The following is a 23,113-nucleotide window of genomic DNA, read 5'->3' as shown; positions in this document are numbered from 1 at the left end:
CAGAGAAAGTAATTGAGTAAGACTTCAGTAATTTCAATATGATTTGTTTTACTATATATTTCAGTTAAATAAAACTCAGGGCAAAATGCAGACGTTAGCTTCTGTTTTCTGTCCACACTACATTTAACTCAATTATTTTATTGCTGTTTTTCAAACTGGGTCATTGCGAGCATTCGTGTGTGTGTGTGTGTGACCGTCATCAGGTACAGCTTAAGACATTTTTAGTGGCTTCTTCAGCACAAGGTTTAAACTCAGCATCAACACAGCACTCGTTAATAGTGTAAGATAGCACTAGTTAATAGTAATAAAATATCCTCCCAAACAATACAAAGACCTCCTGCAGTCTTACAAGGTGGAAAATTTACTATCACAGGTGCAACAGTGTTTGAAGCATGGTAGGGAAGTTGCAACCATAGGATTAAACACAAGTTAAAGTTAACAGGATCAGCCTTGGGGCCAAAGTCCAGAGAAGCTGAAAAATCCCCAAATCTGAGAGTTACAATTCTTCCTTGCTTACAGAACAGATGTAGTTAAGATTCACCCAGCTCAGATAGTAATGCTGACATGTAGGTATACCTGCAGTGTGAATATATGTACATATAGAACCCTTATTTTCCTCAAGTGCTTGGCACAGCTAAATAAGGAAATTAGAACAATGTATATTTATACTTTATGAATACTTTCAATGCAGATAAAATACTAACTTCTCATATTACTCTATAAATATTAACTATACAGTGGTTTTTAGTTAGATATTGAGATGCATGAACATTAAAGTCAGCTCAAATAAATAATGTCTAAATATAAATACCTATTACTGTTTTCTGTTAGAAAAGTAAGGTATGGTTTTGCTGCAGTCACAAATGATTTTAGTCTGCAGTCATGTTAAATAAAATTACCAATTAAACCTGTTAAATGGAGCAAATTCAAATTTACCATCATATCAATCCAAAATAAGAAACCCTATTTCTTGACTAATATCACTGAAGTTTGAAGAATCAACACACAGAGGTTTATTTTACCTGAAATTATAATATTAACACAAGCTACCAAGCTATTAGTGTATTTTAAATTATCAATCTGTGCTTTACGTTACTTATTTCACAGTGATTTACTGGAAATCACATCTTAAAATGCACCAGACTATAGCATTTTCCATGTCAGACTTCAGCATATTTCTATGGGCAGTGTTCTCTGGAATCCCTTTAGTGTAATTTGGCCTTAAATTCCAGCAGAGTTCTTGTGCTTCTTTCAAAGTAAAACTTAAAATCATGAAATCCTTTCTAGTACAGAAATGCAAAAAAAGCCAGCATACTCTAAAAGACTATGAAAGGAGTGTGAACCTGTGGCTCACATATATATCTAATTCAAAGAATAATGTACTTAACTGTTTCAAGCAAAGATACTTCATGCCTTTCTTCACATTCCTTTAATAGTGCCAATTAAAAAACAAATTCATTCTCCGTATTAACAATCCTGACCAAGAATAAAAAGGATACACCCATTGCTTTATTAAAGGTTGGATGTCTTTGCCAGAGACATTTGAGATAGATTTCAAAAACCCAGATGTGGAAACCAACATCTGACTCCACATGTGTGACTGGAACTTCTGAGATGAAGCAGTGCTGGCCAGACTCAACAACTTGTTGAAAACCTAAAATGATAAAAAGTTATTACTTTCATTAAATACTTCAATATATAAAATAAGCTTTTCTGTTTAGTTGCAGCTGAATTGCAACTAAAGGCCAATAAACTAATTCTCTGATAACTGGCCTCAAAAAAAGTCTTTCAAAATAAAGACATTTCAGAAAAGTATTTGCTTGTCCATAATAGAAGTTGTGATTTGCAGACACAAATGTATTTTTACTTAAGGCAAACCATCCATCATGCTAAGAAAGCTCTGAAACTCCAGCTTCTTAAGATGAGAATTTAACAGTAACAAACTAAAAACGTCTTCTTCACTTATCACTGCTACAGGTACAACTTATCATGCAGCCTTTTAACAAACAGACTTGAATTCAAAATGGAATACAGACACACTTTTTGGCATCCATTTTCTATTTCTAAGCACCTCTATACTTCAAGACCATGTATTTGTGAGGTTAGTCACTGCAAGCAGGTGTGGCCTTCATTGACCAAATTATAATGCAGAGTGTAAGGGGTGCATTTTTAATCAATTCTTTCTACCTGAGCTTTTTCAAGGAACCAGCTTCCTCAGAGTTACATATACATACACAAAATCCATTAAAAGACCATCAGCTTTCAAAAATTATCTGCAGTAAAACAGATCACTGACTACATCTGCTTTTAGAAATAAAACAGTCATCAGGTTTTCTGCTTTGCTATTCTTTTTTAAGAATTGCAAACAAGAATTAAAATTTATGTAAGGAAAGCTGTAAAAAAGGCATATCTGCTGTATTTTCAACCTGACAACTGCTTATAATAGCTCTAGCCCAAGCACATATGTTTTCCTTAAAAAAACAAACCGACCAAACAAACAAAACCCCAAAACCTGAAGTTGATAGGAAAAGGTATCACTCAGTTTCTAACTGGGTGTTTGTTTATAGCACCCTATTGTTTTTAAGGCATGTCAGAAAACATATTTAGTAAAGAAGAGAAACTACAACTCTACAGAAGTTTAGCATTTCAGACTAAAATTAGAGTCTTCTATTCAACTGCTTCTTCTAATATAAAGAGCTATGCTCCCTCTAGCACTGAAAATTTTATACAGTGGAGAAAGCAGAAGCTGGTTTCTCATTACTTTGATTATTTATAATTTGATTAGATTAGCTCACAGCAACACCAGTTAAGGTCAGTAAAACAGGTCCTCAGTGTTAATGACCAATCACAATAACCCAAAGCAATGAAATACCTTAACATTAAAGAGAATATGCAATATATAAGAAGTATTACAAGTTATGTATAGGAATAATAGCTAACCTTATCCTAACACAAATGACCTACATTTTATGTCTGTTCTATCCTGCTAAAACTGAAAATACAAATGGAATCCTATGATGATCCATTTTGTTCTTCCTTAACTCCATTTAATGACTAGAAATACAACTAAAGACAAAAAGTTGTCTATATTCCACATAATCATTTAAATACCTACCTGCAACATGAACTCCATGCTAATCCTGTTCTCAATCAGTCTCATAACAAGATGTGCTTTACACTGGAACATAGTGTAATATTCCCAAGACAGTGTATGAGGGTGTTTGATAGAAAAATGTAAATGTGATGCAGGGCTGAAAAATAAAAAAAACCTCAGCTATCTATTTTGCATTTTATGGAAAGAAACTTAAAATATAACTTAGCAACCAAGATTATAGCTGCACCAACAATTATTTAGGATATCTTCTACTGTTTTAAAGTTATAAATTAAGACATGCTTAAAATGACCACACACTTGTACAGAAAGGTGACATGGGTGTGTGTACCTGGCATACAGCAAGTACTGTACAGATAATATACAGATAATACATGCTGTGTATTTCTGTAAAGACAGTGGTAGCAGTAGCAACCAGAGCAAGGAATCTGTGACTTGAGTCTGGAAATTACTCATGAATTGACATTCCCGCTGCTCTACTTCCATTTAAAAGTGACTGTACATAGTCAATATTTTATATTTAAATAAATAATTGTTGCAATTAAAGGAAAGTAATAACGTTTTAAAATTCACAGCAGACTTTCATGTGATGAGCCAAAGAAATTGCTTGGTTTTCATTTTTGTTAGCAACTTTATGCTTTCAGCACTTCAGCAAACTGACATCTAAATCAGATGACATGCCAAGGAAGACTAGGCAGAGCATCACGTTACAGCTGCCACATTATTTACGTAACTTGAACTATCTGTGGTGCTCCTTCACACATACCCTTCATATCTATAAGCAAAATACTTTAAATAGTTTAAGTTCATTCCCTATCAGAAGGCAAACAAATGGTGAAACCCTGAAACTTTTAAAAACAGAACTGATTTCTGGATAGCCTTAGTGGCTGTACAGCAATAAAACACCAAAAGACTTAATTTTGATGAGCTTTAAAAGTAATTTTCTCCACCAAGTTTTACATTTTAGATCACAAACATTCTGACCTATAGCCCAATTTCAAAGTAGCTGTAATACTGTAACTCTTGAGAAAAATAAGACCTTTTTTGCCCCATTTCAATTATTTGAGAAGTGGAGATAATTAGAAGTCTTGACTTTATTTTACTGATGAACCAAGTCTGTGGCAACTGTATTTCGTTATGCTATGGTTTTTCTTTTAGTTCTTTTCACAGGACATTTGAGTTTTCCATGAATGAATAACAAACATCTGAAGAAACTGGACCCACACCATGCCAGGCCAACTTCTTAAGAAGTGGGAATCCAGACTTATTTTACACCGGTTGGTGGAAAAATCACAAATTGGCCATTGTGACATAGTAAAAGCCAGCTACTTAAAATTTCTGGGCTCAAAATTGGATTCTTCCCCTGTGATTCTCGCTTATAGATAACCTAACTAAACCATTTCCAGATGGACCAGACACCTGATTTGTCCAAAGACTTTAGAAGAAGACACTGCAAGACAGAATGAAATAATTAAGGAACTGTAATGATCAAAGATAAATGCTATAAGCCTGATCTTTCATGCCAGCTACCTCAGGAAGAGACTGGTCTTCCAGAACCTTCAAAGACCTATTAGACAAACCATTTTAACTTTGACCAATCTTTCCATGCAGTTGAAACATGTATGCCAGAGCACCAGCACTTAGCTCCTTATCTGCAGCTCTTAAGATTTCAGGAGGTGGCAAGAACCAAGGTAGCTGCAACACCTTAATATTTTTTTCCATCCTTCTATTTACTGGGAGACTCCCTTGACTTTACTCATGAATGTCTGTTTAAACATCTTAAGAAGATACAAAAAGAAAAGCACTTCTAAATTTAAGCAAGTATTATCCTTCTTAAGTACAATAAGTAGATGAATATGAAGGTACTTAAGTTTACTACTTGTTGTTTCTAGTTGATAGGCAATTGCTAAAGTTCTCCTTATCAAAATTGTCCTGTTATTCTGGAGGTAGGGAAGGGTTAGCAACCATGAAAGAATTGAAATGCAAGGAGGAAACTGAGGTTGTGGCTCAGACATTATATAATAATTTGGTCTCAGTATAAAAACTGTTTAAGCAGCTTCAAATTATACAGTTGATTGACTTTGGTAAAATTCTTTTCTTGAAAATTACAACCAAGCCAGGACACACATTCTTGGCCTTAAATTTACTAAGTGTTGATTGATTTTGGTACTGATTACATTATTTAACTGCAAATCAAAACTGAGACAAGTTTGCATTTGATAGTTACATTCTGTAGTTTATTCAATATTAATACATTTGTTCTGATTATATTTTTCTTCAATCATTATACTTCTAAAACTTTTATTGAATTGACACCAAATGAGAATTAAAGTTAGCAATATGGACCTAGAACCTTTATCAAAGTGAAAAGTGAACTAGCTATTCCATGGAAATTTATAATGGTTATGCTCTCAAACACACTCCAGTCATTCAGTGTAAACCTGTCAATATGCTTCCTCCATTTGAAATAAATCTATATAAATTTCTTGAGGTTTTTAATTTTTACAACAGGGTGGTACCAGCACAGTCAAAGACTGAAGAGAACTAAAATCTGAGAGGGGAGAATACAAAATGAAAACGTAACACATGAAGCTTTGTTGTGAAGCCTTCATCCATACAGCAGTTAACCTGCAGTTTCCTTTCTTTCATTTTCCCAAGCTCTGGGATTTTTTTCTTTTAAAAGAAGTGCTCTGGAGATCAGCGTTTGTGTTTCACCAGACATAAACAGGAAGAATCTGAGAAACCTGTGTTTTGCACAGAAATTAATTCATGTGTCTGAAAGAAGTCTTTTTTCCCCCAATGATTTCTTTCATTATTCTACTTCTAATGTAGTTGAAAAATGAGATTATTAATGAATCTAATTTTTTCTTCATATTATTATTAATTGGGACTGCTGTAACACAAATATGCTTGGCAGGAAACCATATCATAACAACCAGAACAAAGAAATGCAAAAAATATATTGCAAAGAAATGTTCTAGACATCATTATGAAAATACCTGCCCTAATTACAAACCATTTCCCAGACTCGGGAACATATACGTAATTTACATACAAGGGATCTTTGCAATCTACAAGAAACAGCAAGTTGTAATTTATATTTAAGTGATGTTATGATTATTATTAACAAGATGTAATACAATGAAGTAGCAAAATAGCTGCAGAAAGATAGAGTGTCTAACATCTAACATCATACGTAACATAGAGGAAACATACATTTAAAAGCATTAGAATAGGATTTTGTCAATTATTTGTGTCCAGTTCTAGAATAAATACAATAAAACTAATAAGATTAGCAGTTACAAAAAGACTTTTGTTTTAGTGAATTTCCTTTTTTAAACATGTGCCCTTTTTCTCTAGTGTCATCTGATCCTACTAATGTGAATTTAGTTTCTCTGTATAGGGGAACATGTTGCCGAATTGTAATGCCGCCAATTAAAAAGTCTGCCAAGACCTAATTCAGTACCCCAAATTTTCCTTAAAAAAAAAAAAAAAAAAAGACATCGTCACCAACATCATGCCCTAAAATGACTGCTGCTAGCTGTAACTTGCTTTTCAGAGGTATATGTAACAAAAGCATCTAGGTACTTGGTCTGCTTCACTACTTGAAAGGACAGTGAACTAAATCAAAAATCTATCATGAGGAGACAAGCAAAACTCAGTAACAGCTTGGCATGTATACACATACACAAGCTGCATCTGTGACTGTCAACATCCAGAAAACACAGTAGCTGTTGAGGATTCACCTGGCTGGGAAACTAGCCAATATGTCCTATTCCTGATTTCAGAAAACACTTTCTTCGTTTCAATCTCTCAAAAAAAGATCACTATTCAAATTTTAAATGGGTTATTTGTATACTTCACTCAGTTCTAAATCCAGAGTTTTAATTTTAAAAGAACAAAATTTGGATTTGCACACACTCAAATGCAAAAGTACCACTGCTGCAGACAATTTTGGTTGTATTTTCGTAATACAGGGGGCTTCTGCTGCAGTAAAGACTTAAATTCACATATTCTCCCACTCCACCTGCCATGCTTAACCTCACAGTTTTGCACATGCTGCTCATGACTTTCCAAAGAGCAAGTCTTTGTGAGGCTGTGTTGTAACTAGATTAATTTAGCCAAGGAAAGAAAACCCAGCAAAAAGTTGTCATCGAAACCTGGGCCAACTTACTGATCTGACTTCTAGTAATACTTTTCTACTTCCAGTGGTTAGCACTACTCAGTAAGTAGTACAGGATTATCACAAAAGAGGTAAGGGGAAAATTCCTAAGCTAGTGATACTAAAGCTACAGTTATTGGGAAAATACAAACTGAGCCAGTCCACAGTTACCAATGGTACTTCACAGATGACTGATCTAATACTTTTTTTCCCAACTGATTAAGAAATCTCAGCATAAGATTGCAAGGTGGTCACTGAGAGTGGAAAGAAAAAATACTGTAAAAAGCCTAAAGATTACTAACCACTCCAGAAATAGCTCAGGTCAAAATTCTGGCTCCATATTCTCTCTCATCCTTTTACTAAAAAGTAGTTTCATAACAGCATTAAAAACAGTCATTATACTTAATTACATTCCAGATTTAAAGCGAAAGAAAAAAACCCACAGTGATACAATATACTCAAGATGTACTTTATGAGACTGATAATACATGCCTTGGGCAGCTGAAGATCTTCAGCCTTTGGCCTTGTGCTATACAACACACTCAAGGCATATATTAATGGCCCCATAAAAACATACCCTGTAATGACTTGCGGCTTAAATAAACATACTTGTCTTTCTCTTTTCCTCCTCCGAATATTGGATGCAGTAAAACTCCACCAGTCTTCAGTTCATATGCCACTATTTGATCTAACTCCTAAAAAGTACAACATACATAAGAAAGCACAATTTTGAAAAGTAGAGAAATTATTTAAGACAGGAAAGCTTTTCATATCATTGTTCAAGCCATACGTCCTAATTAAACGTGTTTACAAACACAAAGAGCATTTTAAAATCAGGGATGTTCCTCAGCATGTGAAACAATAATAAACCAGTAGACATTAGCAGTTAATACTTGTTCTGGCCCTGGATTGTGGGTCAACCCACGACAATATTTAACTACAATATATCTAAAGAGTATTATTGTTCAATAAATAAGTTGTCTCTGACCAAAAGAAATGAAGGTGATTACTATTTCCTTGCAGTGGAAAGTAATACTGGGTATACCTACACAGTAGTCTGCAGCATATAGAAGCTCACCTTGACCTGCGCCTAAGCCAGACAGAAGCTGGCTCTGAACTGGAACATGAGTTTGAATATGTGTGGTGCTGTGCCCATGTTAACAAGCACTCTTCAAGGCAGGATGTTTGCGTGGGCTCACTATCACCCAACAGTCAACATAGCTTCTGAATCAAATCGGATCAGCTTGAGCATAGGGAGAGTGAAGCGATGTCTGTCCGCAACCCAGTGTTAGTCAAGGAATTTCCAAGTGTTGATATGTACTGAAATTTATTGATTCATACCAACTTACACACTTTCATATATTGATAATACATTTAAAGCAGTAAGGACAGAACTGGAGGTGGTGACAGTAGCACCTCCTAGTGCTATGTGGAAGCACTTGGCTAACTCATAGGGAAGAACATGAGCAACTAACATCCATGCACGGAGCAGTGAACTCTCAATACAGACCTTCATCCAGTTCTGCTGTTCTCTATAGCACTTCCACCTTTAGCACAGACAGCACACGAGTGGTGAGCTGAATGTACATTAGGCAGGTAAGGATACGGTATTGGGTCCCCATGTGAGTAAGCCATGTACAGGGGAGCCCATGGGGTTAGGAATCTAGTTTTTGGAATAGGAAGAATAAGATAATGTGATGAAAGGAAGAAGATATATACCTTTCTGTGAATGAATGTTACTGGCAAAGAATGAGGAGTCACAACTGCTATCACTAGAAAGTACCTATCTCACAGCATTACATCTGGAAATGTTAAGGTATAGATAGAAATTTCTTTTCCAAGAAAAGAAATCCCTTCAACAGGGATTTTTTACTGTTTCATTATTTCAATTTAGTACTTAAACGATACTAAAAGGTACCTGATCTACTATTGATCCATGCTAACACTGGAGCCCTTCTGAGCTATAAGGACGGCCATCACAGTATAACAAATTCGCCAAATATATCTCCTTATGAATCCCATATTCTACTCTAAGTGTTAAAAAAGTACAATCTTTTTTTACTTTTTCTTTCTGGTTTTGTGCAAAAGCCCAAATAAAAAGAGGAAAATTAATTGCACAGAGAGACAATGAAAATTCTTATTCATAAGGCAGTCACAGAAACATATTTTGGTTAGTATGTTTGGTGTTCTTCCTTGCAGCAAGTGGTAAAAATATTTCAGCTCTAAGTTTTGTCACTACTAAGCATTTCTTTAGATTGCAATGCAAAACTATATTATATTCTGGTTTTATATTGCATCTTCTTTGATGCAAAATGTCTGAAAGATGTAGAAAATACTACTATTATGTTGTTACCTGTTTAATCCAGTGGCGATACTCATTAACACCAAAGGTTTTTTTCATCCAAAGGCCATAAATATAACCAGAGATTCCCTTTAGCACCCATTCATCTGACCTATAATAAGAAAGAAGCATGAATTATAGCACTTCAGAAGGTATTTTGTAAGGGATGGTATTTTTAACCAGCTCAAAATAGCCACAAATTTCAGCAGGTTATATAACTTCTCTAAGTCAATAGGAGTCTGATGAGCTGTGAACCAATTTATGTATGTGACTTGGCACCTGGATGGGACAGATGAAACTGAAAAGCCAGTGAAAACTGAACTTTTACCACAGAAGCCCAGATTAAAATATAAAACCAAACTTTTAGCTCAAACACTAACAATAAAACAGTGGAAACGGACACTAAAGTTAAAAAAACTGCTAATCTATAGGATCTTAATTTCTTGATAAACATCCCAATGCAATGCAGAAGGTTTAGACAGCAAGTCGACAAAATACCTCTCTCACAATTTGGTGGACAGCCATTTAAACACCTCTTCTAAGAGTTATGTTCTAAGAGAGATAAACATGGACAAAAACCACAAAATGATCATGAACTAGAATTCTAAACATAAGAATGACATACAGGGTATGATGAAGTGAATAAGACATAAAAAAAGGGAGTCATTATGAGGGAAGAAAAAATTGTCTTCACCATGGAAGTAGGCTAGAAATAAGGAAGAGAGCAAGAGAAATTAAAATAGTACAAACATCAATTTAAAAACATGTTGATTTCTTTTTTCTTTAAGCCAAGGCTACTCTGGGACATACACTTTTGCCATGACAAAAGTCCTGGGCTCCTTGTCCCTGATACATAAAGCGTATGCAAAAGGCTTTAAAATAAATACTTATCAGAACTGCAAGAGCCAGTTGGGGGAGATATTCTGAGAGATGGAGTTATAGGCAGTTTACCATCCCAACGAATTTGCCCATTTGACACTAATTTCTGCATTCCTCTCCCTGAACTTCTTCGTAATTTATTAGTCCTGTGCTCCACAAGTACTTCCTACGCAGGCTACACTTCTTCATCCAAAATATCTGACAAAAATTTACTGATGATACAAAAGAGTCTCCCTTCTAAAACTTCCAGATGCCAAAGCACACAACATTCAGTAGCAATAATTTCTAAGAGAAGACATGTTCAATCTCTACAGTCTTTGGAACCTTTATATCTCACATTCTCCCTTCAAACAAACAAACAAAAATACTCATGGATTTTCACTTACTGAGCTGCTTTTATTATTTTTCCTTTTTGTTGGTTTTTTTTTTTCCTTCTTTCTTCTACAGTAACTGTTTCACTTATTCTGATAAAAATGCAACTTGCAAATTAAAATTTAAGTTTCCTAGATTCTCCCCATTTTCTAGAGAGTACAATGGTAAAATACTTACCAGGACATTCTGGATATAAAACATCCAAAGAACTGCTGGGCCAGGGCCTGTGCTAAGCACCTCCTTGTCAGTGGAGTTTCATCTATAATCATTGCGCTGTGTAAGAGATTTGTGCTGGACCCCCATGAAAAGAAAATAACACAATATGAGCACCAGCTCCAAACAAAATAAGGGCCTTGCTTTAAAAGCCCAAACAAATAAAATAATTCCTTCACTGGTTTTGCAATGAGATAGTAACATCTTTTTTTTAATAGCCTTAATCCAGGCAGATGTCCTGCTATTATCATCTATATACAACCCTCGGTGTAGAGCCAAAGTAGTCTGGTTTAGCTGGTGAAACTCTTTTGGATTCCTGGTACCCTATCCCAGCTGAAGAAAAATAAAACATCATCAAACTTCTACACTTAATTTGATCTTAAAATATTTCATGCATGGTGTTTCTAATTCAGTAAGAAAACCACTGCCAATTTTTTCTTAAAGAAGATACAGATCCAACATCTTTATAACAGATAGAATTGGAAATGGTGTTAAAAACCTGTAATGTCAACAAAAGCCAGCCTTTTCAAACTAGATAGCCCAAAGCTCAGGCTACAAAAATATTAAGAGCTTCATGTATTTCTCAATAGTCTTGGATCTAGAGCTTCTAGGCCTGTGGATTTAGAAGGTGCAATTTTCTCAAATACTAACCTGAAAATACTCATGGATGCATAAGCAGCTACTTCAACATAAGCTTCATCTATAAAAACAGTCTTGAAACAGGAGTATGGATAGCGGCAGGTAAGAATCTCCTCATAAAATTCAAACACCTCATGAAGGTATGACGTGGTATGTTTGAGCAATGGGAGAAGTTGTGGTAAGCAGAAGTGAGTCACCTACAACGGAAAATTTGGTACAAGACTGATGAATATATTTAAACCATAAATATCAAGTATATTACATAACAGACCCCCCCACCCCAACACAACAAAAATATAGCTGCTGTAAATTTAACCGAAAAAAACATTTTCAAGCTGTGATAATGACTATCATGGCAGAAAAGTGCACAAGGATGTCCATCTTAATTGTGAGAGCAACAACAGGAAAATAGTTTTTAGCAGGCAATGCACAATAACAATGTCTACCTAGTGATGTCTATCATTTAAAAACACATGACATTTTTCTTTGATTTTGCAATCCAATATCTTTTGAAGATAGTATTTTTCTTTTATGCAGTAAAGAATTAGCTGTTTTCAAATCAGTCAAGCAGTGCTACTGTTTAGAAGACTTGTTACAGCTAAAACTATCAGTAACCCCTGATATTAATGTTTTTTCTACAAAATTATGATGCAGCCCACGACATTGACTTCAGCAGTGACACAGGAACCAACTTGAGAATGATATATAACTTCAAGTTAGCTCTATAGAAGTCAAACTCTACAGAAATTTATCAGTTTGGGTTTTTCAAATATCAACAACTGATTTTTTTTTTTTTTTTAACAGCTATTATCTTCCACAAGTGAGTATGTCCCCCGCAGTAAAAGTCAACAGAATACCATTGCTGAGGACTAAAATCTGACGTTTGCCTTCGGATCAAGTGAAACATAGCTATTTCCCAGTATTTTCCTATCCTGCTTTCAAAAGAAGAATATACAGCCCAGTCTTTATGCTAAACTGGTAACTCAACCTGCCTGCCAAGTCCATCCTCACCCAACCTGAAACTACAGATGTAAATATAAACCGGTGTACTTCAACATTATGACAACAATCTGTTAAGAATGAAAACTCAATGTCAAATTTAGTTCAGAAGACTACTCAATTGTGTAGCAATAATTTTCATCTACTACAAGCAACAGTATGGGTTTAAAGTGATTTTGAGAAATATGCTTTCACCAACTCCAACTAAATTAGCCCCATAAATTCAGGCATAAATGGAATTACTGCTCATTCAAAGGCTTTACTTTGGAGTTAAATTTAAATATAGGCATTACTAGGGAAATTTTATCATATAAGTGTACTAATGGAGGTTGTATCCAGACACACCCATATTTGACCAATATATACTGGTTGCAACATAATAGTCATAATTCTTTACAAAAAAAAAAATAGGAGGCCTCTGAAGATTATTACCTCATGCATGTATGGATCAACAAGTATTTCAAAAGGTCCTATTGCCAAGGAGATGTTAGAAGCTGCAGTTGGAATAGTCAGCATGTAATGAAAAGTCTTCTTTCTCATATCGTGGGTATATACAGTTTCCACCAAATCTCCGTTTGAAACAGCCACCATTGCAGCATCTACAGTATACTCAAGTTTCCAGGTACACAGCTCAGAATATGAATCAACACAAGGAAACCAAAATCTAGGGAAGTTAGGATTGGGGGGAAAATGGTTAACAATTATAATCTCTTTTTAACAAATTATTTTTCTCTCAAGTTCCAAACTACATTCTTAAATACTTTGAATATTGACATACTGACTCCTACTACACATTAATTTTATAAAGCACTACAAGTTTCTTTGCCGTTACCTCCTGCTGAGTTATAAAGACTAGAAATCCTAATTACTAATCATTAGATGCTACTTCACATCCGTAAACTCCTTTCAAGCACAAACTAAGTTTTAGAATTTTTCAAACCTGTAAGAATTCAAAGAAATTATCTGTATTTCCTACAGTTTGAGATTAAATAGGAAATACAGTCTAACATTCAAAGACAGTTTTCTTACCTTGTAGAATTTTGATAACCACACGAAAAGACATGAGCCCCTCTTTCTGCCATGCTGCCCTCCATGTTGGGTACCACAAAATGAAGGCCTCCTTTTGGCTGGTCCAGAGAAAAGTTTATATGCACCTTCAGGACTTTTAACTCTGCAGCACCAAGACCGAAATTGGAGTCAATATATACAACTTGCATGAGAATTATTTCAAAATAATCATTCAGTTTTGGACTCTTGGTCTTTCAAGATTATGTGTTTACTTCATTCTCACAGGCCTCCAGGTCCACTTAAAAAGCACAGCTCACAACTTAAAAACCTGAGACCTCTTAAGTTACAGGATATGAATTTATAAGAATCTTTATTAATGAATGAAAACTGCAATTGGAGTTACATTTCATCTTCCAAATGTCCAGTAGTAAATAATCTTTATACACTGATTGTACCTTAACCATGGTCTCCTTTGTGCCTTGCTGAAATAATTTTCTACAAAAACTGCATGTAACAGGCACATTCTTAAAAGACATGTTATTGTCATTTGCAGTTTCTTAAAAGCTCTTATTATAGTTAAAGCTTTTCCTGTAATTTCAGTGTCTTTGCTTTGGTTTAGTTTCACAGAAATCTCACCTATGAATAGACTGGCAAAAAAAGAAATTCAAGCATATGGTGAAATTTTTCCAACAAGTCTCACCATATTTTGGCATTCAAACTTTGAAAAGAAAAATTATACCTGTTTGAATATTTTCCCCTCTAGGCTTGCAAGTAAGACAACAGGAACTTAAACAAAAATTAAAATAAACAAAAGTGTCTTTCCCATTAAGGTGTATCTGACAACACTGCATAAGCCAGCTTCATGATACAGTTGTTATTATTCTCTCACAGGTCTCTCAAATCCATGGGAAAAAATGAAAAAACCATGTAAGAAAATAACACAAGAAACTAATAACATCCATGCAAGAAAGTCTTCAATACTGGAGAGTGATTTATTAAAAGTTACTTGCTCCACAATCTAGTATACTAGTTATAAAGTAGTCTACTTTTCACTACCAAAGCAATTTTATAATGACCATTCTTCAAAGTGAGATGGGAAAAAAATAATATAGCTCTTTAAAAAAAGATGTATATAGATATATCCTTGTCAATGATTTTCTTTGTTGGATCATATATATTGTGAGCAGCATCAAAGTTACAATTTAGCACCCAATATACTCCATTACACCCCACTTCCTCATGTATACTTCTGGGCTCATGACTACCCAAGAGTTTGTTTGTAAGGAGTGTTAAGAAACCTTGCAACCACTTCTCTGTATTACCAAGAAGTGTGAAGGTATTTTTCAGACTTCACCTGGAAAGATATTGGTGAGGAAAAAGGAAACAGTAACCATCATTTCACAAAATAATGCAATGCTACTTCTATTTATTTAAGTGTACTATCTTCCTATGCAAACTCGTAGCTAACAACTCTATGGCATCTTAAATTAAGCTTTCAGTGTCATCTCTTTACTTTACCATCAACATGTTTCCACAGCTCTGAGGGAACCTTAATGCAGAGTTCTCCATTTCCAGCATCTGGGTCCACAGCACTGACTGCGGCAGCATAGGCATTGGAAAAATAGTTGAGATTCCTCCTGTCAGAAATACCCAGTTAATTCTTAAAGTACATGCTGAACTACAAAAAACAACTTCAGAAGTTATATGATTTCTATACTGAAATTCATGGTACATGTTCAACCAAGTATTTTGTTTTGTTTTTAAAGGGGTGGAGGGAAAAAGGAGGAGTAAAGATGAGATTTCAAAACCCAGAACTTCAAACTAGGCTCTTACAAAAGTGATCAAAAAGACTTAAGCAGTAATAATCCCCAATAAATTAAATGAGAAATGCTCAGTGTTCTCTTCTTCCCAATAAGAGTAATATTTACGTTTATTGGAATAGAAATTAATTTTTTTTTTTTTTTTTAGAAAATTTTGGATTAAGTTTGTATGTTTATTCTAAAGATCTGCCTTGAAGATCTGCCTCCTCATATATTGCAGTTTTGCTTTTACGTTGTTTTTCTAAATGTAGCAAGATTTTAGATTGGCAATGGTATTTTCCCCCCCTCTTAGCCTGATGGATAGGAATAGTTTTATTTTAGGCACTTGTAAATATCACATAAAATATTAGATGCTAGAGTTCTCGCCTTAATACACACACAATGAAATATATATTATACTTTTCAGTCCCTAGAAACAACTGGGTTTTTTTAAGTGTTACCATAATTTGTTTATTTAAGATGCAGACACAAATTTTTGTAATCAGGTTTGAGCTGCTTAAGCTACTATATATTAGCTGCTAATTGACTGCACATTTCATGCCAAAGTCATACCATTACTTCAGTTATGAGCCATTACTTCAGTTATGAGTTAGATTAACTGTTTTCTACTGAAATGAGCAGGAACATGGATATGTCCACTGCTAAAGTGATTATGAGCAGGATGCTATCTTCTTACTATTTAATGTGTTTAAGTTCAGATACTGGAGGATGACCAATCAGGTCCAAAAATAACCCTGCTTTTGCATCTTTATGCGATAGCTTTTATACTCTTTCAAAATGGATTTTTAAACTGTGCAAAACATGGGAGCAAAACTTTTCTTAATTCTAATCCTCTAGTACACAGAGTTCTTCAAAAGTTTGCACAACTCTATACCTGAAGAGAAAGTATTTGGAATACTTACCACCTTTTTTTCCAGAATTTAGGTACCACTGATGAAACCAACCACTGTGGGGGCAAAGCCACAATCAAGCATAAAGCTACTGTAGAATCATAGAATAGTTTGCATTGGAAGGGACCTTTAAAGGTCACCTAGTCCAACCCCCCTGCAATGAGCACGGACACCTTCAACTAGATCAGGCTGCTCAGAGCCCCATCCAGCCTGATCTTGAATGTTTCCAGGGATGGGGCATCTACCACCTCTCGGGGCAACCTGTTCCAGTGTTTCACCACCCTCACTGTAAAAAATGTCTTCCTCGTATCTAGTCTGAATCTACCCTCTTGTAGTTTAAAACCATTACCCCTTGTCCTGTCACTACAGGCCCTACTAAAAAATCTGTCTCCATCTTTCTTATAAGTACCCCCTTTAGGTACTGGAAGGCCGCAATAAGGTCTCCCTGGAGCCTTCTCTTCTCAAGGCCGAAGAATGCCAACTCTCTCAGCCTTTCTTCATAGGAGAGGTGTTCCAGCCCTCTGATCATTTTTGTGGCCCTCCTCTGGACCCGCTCCAACAGGTCCATGTCTTTCCTGTGCCGAGGACCCCAGAGCTGGACACGGTACTGCAGGTGGGGTCTCACCAGAGCGGAGCAGAGGGGGAGAATCACCTCCCTCGACCTGCTGGCCACGCTGCTTTTGATGCAGCCCAGGATACGGTTGGCTTTCTGGGCTGCAAGTGCACATTGCCGGCTCATGTCCAGCTTTTCATCCAGTACCCCCAAGTCCTTCTTGGCAGGGCTGCTCTCAATCCCTTCATCCGCCAGTCTGTATTGATACCGGTGGTTGCCCCGACCCAGGTGCAGGATTACTGCACCACAATGGAGTAAATTAACTTTTGGCTGCGGACTCCACTCTTCCATGGAATCTGAAGTCCACACAAAGCAGACATGACCTCATTTCAGGATTTTACTTTCATCTAACCATTCTCTATTCACCACCCACAGAGAAAACAGCATTCAACCCAAATTACAGTACCTTTCTTGGAAGAATGAAGGGTAATTAACCATGCCAGCATCATCCTGTAAATCTAGGTATGTCAAACACCATGCTTATATCCCTAGCCTTCCACATCTAAAAAACTTTGCTAAAACACTGAAATATATTGAGAACATATTTTCATGCAGTTCTTCATCTTTGGCAATAATAGTGCACAAATTCCCTGGCACCACTACCAAGACTGAGAATATTAGGAGCAGTAAACTCGTCTACTTCGCTTGGAAGCTTCTGAAAATAGGACGTGAATAGTAAATGGGAGCATATGAACATAGAAACACCCAAATCCCAAGTCTTAATACATAATCATTTTTTCCTTTTTCATAGCTGAACTGTACCTAAAGATAGGATATGACGCCAACAAGCTTTAAAAGCATAAGGTTGAATTTTACACTGGAATATACTACAACTTAAGCTATGGTTCCAGAACAATTCAAACCAACTTAAACTCCAGCTGATGTGCTGTCTCCTAGTCTCAGCCACACATTCCTACTCCCTCACTCATTAAGGAGACTACTGTTCAGCCGACCCTGCGGTGATGCAGCTGAAAGTGCCAAATGGAAAAAAAAAAAGTCTTTTTTTTTTTTTTTTTTTTTTTTTTTGCAGACAGCTTTCAGTTGGTTTTAGCTCCCTGATCTGACATAGAGGGGTCAAAGAAGTGCTACTAATTGAGACATGGGAGACTGTTAGTGGGATCTTAACCACCCCAACCAATGTTACTTTAAGCTGTCTTCAAATGGCATCCTAGGAAGGCAAACGAATAACATCTTTAAAAAAAGACTGCATGACTAAAAACTATCTTAGTAATTAAAGAAACTAGCAACAGAAAACAACAATGTTCTGTTAGATTGTAAAGTCTCAAAGTTTTTAAACTGGTCCTGAAAATTCACTATTACTGATAGGGGATCCCTTTCCAATACATCAATGAGAATTTGTTCCAAGTTTGACGATCGTGATGAGCATGTGGTTACATTTTAAACATCAATAGGTTCATAGACAGGAAAAGGTTATGATTTTATAGCAAGAAAGGTAGATTCCAGAGGGCTTAACATTTTATGGAAAACAGTCTATTCTGATATTTCTATTTTTGCGAAGTGTTCCAATTCAAATGGGTGATTCATTGTAAAAGGAATCCATTAAAGGCTTAGTACCACAGATTAATTTTTTCATAGGTTGAACTATTCTCAATAAACTGGATATGGCCATTTTAACAAAAACAGAGCACATGCCAAAAGTTACAGCCCAAGGAACAAAGATAAATTTTCCAAATGCTAAGTGCAGATTGACAATGAAAAAGTAATATGCATTCATGTGTTTTCCTGGTAGAGATACATTCTATTATCAGAATTCACCGAAAACACTGTTAATTACAGCCCAAGTGCATGCTTGTTGACTGACTGGAAACAAGTGATCCTGCTGAGACTTATTTTTTAAAGCTACTCATTGATTCCAAATACCTCCATGTCAATTTTCCATAGCATCTCTCACTACTAGCTGCAGCGGTGCTACTTAACTGTTACATAGCCCAAACATAGTTTATAAACCACTTTCTGCAGTACTTAAGATCAACTTGGCAAAATAAGTTCTTTGATCCACATGTAACTCACTACTCTTCATTAGCAGTAATTAATGTACTATTCTACTTTGCTTCCAGGATACAATTAGCACTTGGGTTTGGAGTCCAACCCCAAAATATATGATACAGCATATTTTTTTATATATATATATATATCTCATAAGTACACATATAGGTAATTTATTAATAAGGCAACGATCTGAATCTTTGGCACACTGAAAAACCTAATTCTCATTCTTGCCCAAGGTTAAGGGCTTTGCCATCTCTTTCTTCAAAAGTTCTCTACACCTCTGTTTATTTCTAATAAAGTCTATCATGAATTTACAACTAGATGAGCATCATACCAGTGGAAATGAAGGCTATTTATTGCAGCAAAACAACACATGCTCAGTCCACCAGTAATTTCTCTATTTTGTGCATAGGCTAAAGGCTTGATCACTGACTTCTCAGAAGAAAGAATATTGCAAGACATGCCCTGAAGGCTACGATATTGCGCTCTCTCACAGGTTACTGCTGCTTGTAACTAAAGCAACAGTGAAGTTGGAGGATATCAAAATATCTTCATATTTTTAATGTTTAAAAACTACAGGCTTCAGGTTTAAAAAAAAAAAAAAGCTGAACTAGTGAATGAACAGGTATACACTGCTAAAGGTTAAAATTACACTGAATAGAGTACCTGTGCACAGGAAAGCATCATGTGCACATCAGCTAGCTATACAAAAACATACTTTTCTTTACAAAGAAGTAATAATGAAATGCAGTAGCTTCTCAACCCTGCACCACAGTTACCACACAAACACATGAAGCACATAACCAGGCAACAGCAGGATCATCACAAACTTCACTTATCACAGATCAAACCACTGCATCAAAACTCCAAACTTCAGGTGCGGCTATTTAACAGTTTACAATCTTACCCTTAGGATTAAGAAAACGGAGATCTCCTTTGCCCATTTCAACATAAAAGAGACTGAGATACAAGCAGTTGTCTCAGCAGTAAGAATACAAGCTGTGGGATTTCTACGTACTACAGCCCAGAAAAATAAATCCCACTTCCCTTATATTGACAGAATCAAGAAAGCAACAATTTACAAGGAAAAGAGGGAAGATGAGGAGGACAGAGGCAGCTGTAACACTCAACAACAGCAGCCCTACGACAAGACCCAAACAGACATTCTCCAACACTATTTGCAGTCTTTGCAAGATTTCAAACTCTTCCCTAAAAGTATGAGCAAAATGGGATTCTCTGCCACCTTGTGTACATATGGTAAAACTATCTGAATTGTTTTACACCTTACAGCACTGTTTAGATGTTTGCTCAGTCAGGGAGAAATTGACTGCATTATGTAAGTTCATCCATCTATTCCGATATGAAAAATCTATGATGTCCTGAAGCCTCAGGAGGAAACTGCAGGATGGAAGACTGACTTTATTTCTAGATAAAATTTTAAAAAAGTTCTCTCAGTTGTTACCTGAAATTATGGTTTGGGACTGACAGATAAACTGGCAAATACATCAAATGCACCAATTAAAGGTTTCTAACATTTCCTACAAAATTCACCAATTTTTAGTTACCTTTTTAATGAGGTTTTTTTTGTCATTCAGCAGAAGTGCCAATATACAAGACCAAAAAAAATTTTCACCTTCTGCAACACAGAAAATGTGAAATGACAGATACCACGTCAATGATTTTTGCACCAATAGATGATAAAACCCAAAAGTATTACTTGAACCAAAAAAGTTGAATGTTGAAATTCAAAACACAAAAAGCTGACCTGACAGAACTCACCCAAGAAATAGCAGAGAACATCATGATAAGGCAAACAACTTCAGCTGGCGCTGCTTGTATTTCATAAAGCTCTCTTTAATCCTGACTTTCTCAACCCTCTTTTAACTATGTTTTCTTGCATGCCAAAATTTGCACAACATCAACAATTAACCACCTCACTTGACCTTCACCTCATATCAGCAAACATAACCTCCTAAGTCAGGGATGCTGTAGCAAGTCTTCCCAAATAAATAATTATAGTGGTTTTAAATACAGAAGTTTCCATTTTTAATTGAATTCTGTTGCTAGCTGAGGGAGTAAGAAGTCTTTAAAATATTTTAACTTTGATTAAAAAAGGTAGGAAAGAGTCCATTAAATTAAAAACTTTTTCTACATACTTTATGTATTCTTTTAGAAATCAATATTTAAGAAAACCAAAAGCATTATCAAAAGCAAGAAGATGGTTGTGTATAAAACCTTAAAACTTGGACTTATTTTTTTATTTGCTACACACCACAGGAAAGAGTAAAGATATAAACCAAATTATTTTAAATATATGGGTTGCTAAGAACCATCTTCATTTCAGATTTACTAGTTCAACAGACTACTGAAGAAAACTGTGCAAAAGATAACTATCCCTGTAACATTAGAAATAAAACCTGATGACTGATCTGTGTCCTGTTCAAAATAATTGATATACCTAGTTAAGCTGCAAGAGTACAAAGGACATCATCACTAAATTTGCCATATAAACAAGAACTTGGAAGAGATGATGATGACTAGGTAAAGACTACTACAAACCACTACTGTTTCTAGAAGCAGTTCTTTTAAAGAAGGGCAGAGGAAACCCACTGACGAATTTTTTTGGGGGGAGGTACTAATTCAAGTGTTTTTTAGATTTCTAGCATTTCTAGAAATTTCTAGAAATTTCTAGAGCAGAGATGCTGTATTTAATCAAAACTTAGCTACCATCATGCTCAATACCCAATTATGACCAGGTATTTCAATGGAAAAAATACACATCTCATCTAATACTACCCATGTAGCCTTTGACTTCTGAGATACAGAAAAGAAACATACTAGTTTTTCGTTAAGAATATTTGGTGATCTCTCTTTCATAACTATGAATAATACAGGAGTTATGAAATACAGAAACTTTCTATTAAATTGCAATGTGAAAACCTGCAGCAGTGAAAATCACAGGCCACTGTAGCCCTGTGTGAGACAGTATTTCACTCTGCATGCATTGTCCTCAAATTTCGTTCACCTCTCTTAAACAGGACAATATGAAAAAAAGGATGATGTTCCACTATACCACTAGGACACTAAACAAAGAAATTAACTTTCTCCACAAAATGATACACAATTATCTCTCCTGATCCCTTTCTTAACAAAATGGAGTGCTCGCTCAGATAATTTTAAATGCTGCTCCTTTCTCACATCTTCCAGAAGTTATTCAGGATTCAGTTATTACAGAATCACAGGATGGTTGAGGTTGGAAGGGACCTCTGGATGTCATCTGGTCCAACCCCTCTGCTCAAGCAGGGCCACATAGAGCCAGTTGCCCAGGACCATGTCTAGACTGCTTCTGAGTATCTCCAAGAATGGAGACTCCACAACCTTTCTGGGCAAATTGTCACACTGCTCAGTCACTCTCACAGTAAAAAAGTGTTTCCTGATGTTCAGAGTGAACCTCGCGTGTTTCAGTTTGCGCCCATTGCCTCTGGTCCTGTCAGTGGACACAAGTTAAAATACATGAAATTCCATCTGAATACAAGAAAATGCTTTTCTACTGTGAGGGTCATCAAACACTGGAGCAGGTTGCCAAGAGAGACTGCAGAGTTTCCATCCTTGGAGATACACCTACCCCAACTGAACACAGCTGTGTGCAACCTGCTCTAGCTGACCCTGCTTGAGCAGGGGGGGTGGACTAGGTGATCTCAAATAGGTCCTTTCTAACCTAAAGGACTCTGTGATTTCATATCACCTGCTATTAAACATGTATAGCACTTTCACTAGAAGTTCTTTAACAATTCAGCAAACTGTAAATTCAGCTAAGCCAGTCAAAAGAAGGTGTGAGAACACAAACATAAGTTTCAGTAAAATCAAAAGAGTATACTTAGTGAAAATATTTGCCCATGGTGCTTCTCTTACCGAAAAACAAACTGATACGAGATTTTTACCACAGTCTCTTCCCATATCATTTCCCCAAAACATGTGGGAAGCTACATGTTTTTAAACTTGCTCTTCAATATCAGATGGTGAATAATTTGAAACATTTCCTTTCAAATTTCAAA

The 23,113-nt window shown here is 35.8% G+C and overlaps 1 protein-coding gene across 6 annotated transcripts in view; it reads right to left on the bottom strand.

Moving 5' to 3' along the window:
* The window catches only part of TAF2 (TATA-box binding protein associated factor 2), a 64,241-nt gene that overhangs the window by 36,000 nt on the left and 5,128 nt on the right, over positions 1–23,113 (bottom strand). For 4 of the 6 annotated variants that reach the window (XM_030011384.2, XM_030011386.2, XM_030011387.2 and 1 more), the window contains exons 4-12: positions 15,244–15,362; positions 13,747–13,888; positions 13,150–13,381; positions 11,731–11,915; positions 11,044–11,157; positions 9,628–9,727; positions 7,884–7,969; positions 3,116–3,251; positions 1,500–1,654 (exon numbers count right to left, since the gene is read on the bottom strand). In XM_030011384.2, the coding sequence (XP_029867244.1) occupies positions 1,500–1,654; positions 3,116–3,251; positions 7,884–7,969; positions 9,628–9,727; positions 11,044–11,157; positions 11,731–11,915; positions 13,150–13,381; positions 13,747–13,888; positions 15,244–15,362 (1,269 nt within the window). Of the gene's footprint in view, positions 1–1,499; positions 1,655–3,115; positions 3,252–7,883; positions 7,970–9,627; positions 9,728–11,043; positions 11,158–11,730; positions 11,916–13,149; positions 13,382–13,746; positions 13,889–14,464; positions 14,640–15,243; positions 15,363–23,113 lie in introns of those variants that run through there. The other 2 variants (XM_030011385.2, XM_041122925.1) reach the window with 2 other exon arrangements.

Source organism: Aquila chrysaetos, chromosome 4, assembly GCF_900496995.4.
Source record: "Aquila chrysaetos chrysaetos chromosome 4, bAquChr1.4, whole genome shotgun sequence".
NCBI lineage: Eukaryota > Metazoa > Chordata > Aves > Accipitriformes > Accipitridae > Aquila > Aquila chrysaetos.
Note: the sequence above shows the minus strand (reverse complement) of the source record. Positions and strands in the feature narration are given on the sequence as shown.